General features: G+C 53.6%; 1 protein-coding gene across 1 annotated transcript; it reads left to right on the top strand.

The window, feature by feature from the left end:
- Positions 1 to 1,523: 1,523 nt before the first annotated feature.
- On the top strand, positions 1,524 to 2,564 carry GUITHDRAFT_72357 (hypothetical protein; the record flags this gene model as incomplete). Its single annotated transcript, XM_005831216.1, has 1 exon — positions 1,524 to 2,564. A coding segment is annotated over one exon (1,041 nt), but the record flags the coding sequence as incomplete, so codon positions are not given.
- Positions 2,565 to 3,786: the final 1,222 nt, after the last annotated feature.

The following is a 3,786-nucleotide window of genomic DNA, read 5'->3' on the forward strand; positions in this document are numbered from 1 at the left end:
CCTCCTCGCTACTCTTTTTATACCCTCCTCCCGTTGTTCTATTTCCGGTATCCCCACCCCCACCCCCCCATATGATACATCCCCACCCAATCAAAGTCCTTTGTTTGTAGCGATATCTACCGGGTAGAGAAACTCTGATACAGCACGGGGTACTCGCCAACCCAATGAACTAAACACGTGTTCATTCAGGACCGGTGAAGAATGTTGATGACCCATCATTTCATAGGAATATTCATTATTTTTATACCGGTACTTTGATGACCCTACCACCAAAAATTTTCTGATCACATGACTGTACGACCGTTGCTGTGGTTGTTCATTGGTGTATACCCCTCTTCCAACATTGATTACCCCCGAATAGTATTGATTTTTCATAGTAAATGACCGGTACTTGACACTACCCCCACCCGTTCGTTTGAACTTCGAAAAATAAGTTCTATTTCGGGTGCATAGAGCCGGCCCGGCCCGCCTCATCCACATACAAAAGTTTGAAAGTTTAAAGTTTGTATGTATTGTTCCAAGACACTTTAGATCATCAAAGTTTCAAACATTCAAAGTTCTTGTCCGTTGGAAAAAACGAACGAGATCCTCCACAATGCTTTCCCCACCTGCCCCTGCCCCTGCCCCTGCCCCTGCCCCTGCCCCTGCCCCTGCCCCTGCCCCTGATCCTGCTGCTGACCCTGCTGCTGCTACTGTTACTGCCTCGCTCCTGCTCCCGCCCTCTCCTCTCTGCTCTCCGCACATCTATATGACATTTATCATTCTTTTTCTACTGGCCTTGAGTGTTTCTATTCCTTCTTGCTTTCCCTCACCAGACCATACTTGTTGTGAGGGCCATATCCTGCTTCTCCGTCATTTTACACCTTGTCAATATCCACATTGAAACTTCATCAGTAATGTTTCTTCAGTGCTTAAGATTCTGATTTCACTTGAACCAGCTCGTCCTGGTTGCTTTTTCTTCACTCAACATCTGCTTTTGTTTTTCGCATTGTGATATCAAAATACCTCCTAAATATCTGCTCATGCCCTCGTATTGATGTTCTTGTTTTCATTCCACCATGTTCGCAATCGTTATATGTAGCTATCATGCTCATTTTGCAGCGTTGTTTTGACTCTTGCTGCTTTCAGACAAATCACTGGAGTATGCATTGAGAAGATGAGAGAGAATATTTCCTTGGAAGATTTACAGCAACATTCGACAAGTCAACGACCGGATCAGAACTTTCTCGCTCACTTTGCGAGTCACGGCATCTTCCAAGATGAATTCAATCGCGTCATAACCGATCGGACGCGGACCATTGGGCTGGAGGAAGCGAGCAGGTAGGGGAGGGGGGGAGTGGGGAAGACAGGGGAGAGGAGAGCAGAGTGGAGCATGATAATCTGATGCTCGTGCCTGCAGAGGGTTCAAGGAGGAGGAGAAGAACGAGGAGGGAGAGAAGGAGGAGAACGACGATGACGAGGAGATGGGAAGCGAGCAAGCGGCAGAGTCAGACACGCCCAAGTCGACGACGACAACGAAGAGGATGCGCAAGAAGCTCAAGAGGCTGAACGTGAACTTGTCAATGTGCAAGTACTCGGTGATCGAGAACTGCTGCAAGAGCCTTGGCTTCAAGATCACACAGAGTGAGAGCCAGTGGCATCTCTTCTGGACCGACATGAGCGTTGGGGAGGAGCGGTGCATGCGGCTGCGCCGGCCCCAGAAGTTGAACCACTTCCCCGGCATGCAGGAGATCGCGCACAAGTGCAAGCTAGCGAAGAACTTGAACCGGATGCAGACGGAGCTGCCGGGCCTGTACAACTTCCACCCTGAGACCTTCTCTCTGCCCGTGGAGTTCAACGCGTTCCAGCGAGCTGCTCTCGGGGACGGGAAGGAGAAGAAGTCAAGGAAGACCTACATCGTGAAGCCTGATGACGGGGCGTGCGGGGTCGGGATCTTCTTGACGAGGAAGCCGTCGAGCATCCCGAGGAAGCTCTCGTGTGTGGCTCAGAGGTACATGGGGAAGCCGCTGCTGATCGAGGGGAAGAAGTTCGACCTGCGCCTGTACGTCCTGGTGACGAACATGGTGGAGCTGCGGGCGTATCTGTTCTCAGAGGGGCTGGCGAGGTTTGCGAGCGAGGCGTATGAGAAGATCAGCACCGGGAACATGGACATGCGGTACATGCACCTGACCAACTACTCGGTGAACAAGCAGCACAAGGACTTCGAGACTGACGAGGAAGCGAACGCGAGCAAGGGGAGCAAGCGGAGCCTGGGGTTCGTGCGGTCATGGCTGAGAGCCAACGGGTACGACGTGAAGAAGATCTGGGAGGATATCGAGAGATGCATCGTCAAGACGCTGCTGGCAGTGCAGCCGCAGGTCGCGCACGCGTACAGGACCAGCATCGCGGGGAACCACGACAGCGTCGGTTTCTCCTGCTTCGACCTGCTGGGGTTCGACATCCTGCTCGACGAGGAAGGAAAGCCTTGGGTGATCGAAGTGAACGAGATGCCCTCCTTCGACACTGCCGCCCCCATCGACGAGGCCGTCAAGACGGCTGTGGTGACAGAGACGCTGCTCCTTGTGTGCCCGACACTGCAGGAGGTGCGGCTGCTGGCAGAGCTGCGGGAGACAAGCAGGAAGGGGAGCACGGGAATGCTGAACCCTGGGGGGCAGCAGATGGAGAAGGATGGGGTGGAGAAGGGACGAGAGGCAGAGGGGAGGAGGAAGGAGCTGGTGGAGCTGAGGAAGAGGCAGGAGGACTATCACAGGAGGTTCTTCCGGAGGATCCATCCTCTTACAAGCCCCGAGGAGGACGGAAGGTGGCTCGGGGACGAGCCCAAGGGAGGCAGAGGAGCAGCGAACGCGCTGGAGGGATTCGACTATGATTGGAGCTTCGTGGAGGTCGGGAAGGAGGAGGCGGAGCAGCGAGACGGAAGGCTGAGGAGGGAGTACGAGGAGTGCGCAAGGGTGGCGCATGGGATGTTCGCAAGCAGCGTGTGGGTGCGGGGAGGAAGGCAAGTAGAAGGCGAGCAGATGGTTCCGTTGAGAACGAGGACGGCGAGCCTGCCGGGGAGAGGAGGAGAGGGGGAGGCAAAAGCTGCCGGCTCAAGGAAACAGGCAGGAGATGTGCTGCAGGCGTACAGAGTGTATGCTGGGAACGCGCTACGGGGAGGAGGTGGAGGAGCGGGAGGAGGGAAGAACGTGCTGAGGAGCAGGCCACAGGAGGAGGCAAGAACGCGGATGCCCCCGGTGCCCGGGAACGAGGAGAAGAGAGCGAGGAGTGTGTTGGCTGGGATGAAGCTGAGATGAAGGAGGAGGAGGAGGAGGAGGAGGAGGAGGAGGAGGAGGAGGAGGAGGAGGAGGAGGAGGAGGAGGAGGAGGAGGTGAAAACAACGCTGATCAGTTGAGGAGTGATAATAAGTTGAATTCGAGATCAATTCAATATATGTTTAATTCATTACTAGTCATTTCAATTCTCTTTGCTTCACTTCACAGTATATTCAACAAGGCACTGACGGACATCACTATCATCACGTGTAAAGAATACAATCCAACCTCCCAGCACTGGCAGGGGTTTAACTCAGGGGGTTTAGTTTAGAGTTTAGCTTGCAGGTTTAGATCCATTCAAGTAGGCGTGGCAAACAGTCTCATTCCTTGACTTTCTTTTTGAATCTTTTGATCCCAGAGACAGAGAGGAGACGGAGAAATAAACCTGACGCGATTGATGAGTCTCTTCCACATTCTCCTCCAGCACAAGACTCCACTTCATCGGAAACAAGGGGAAGAATCGAGCAGCAGAGGAGCG

Source organism: Guillardia theta (assembly GCF_000315625.1).
Source record: "Guillardia theta CCMP2712 unplaced genomic scaffold GUITHscaffold_41, whole genome shotgun sequence".
Taxonomy (NCBI): Eukaryota; class Cryptophyceae; order Pyrenomonadales; family Geminigeraceae; genus Guillardia; species Guillardia theta.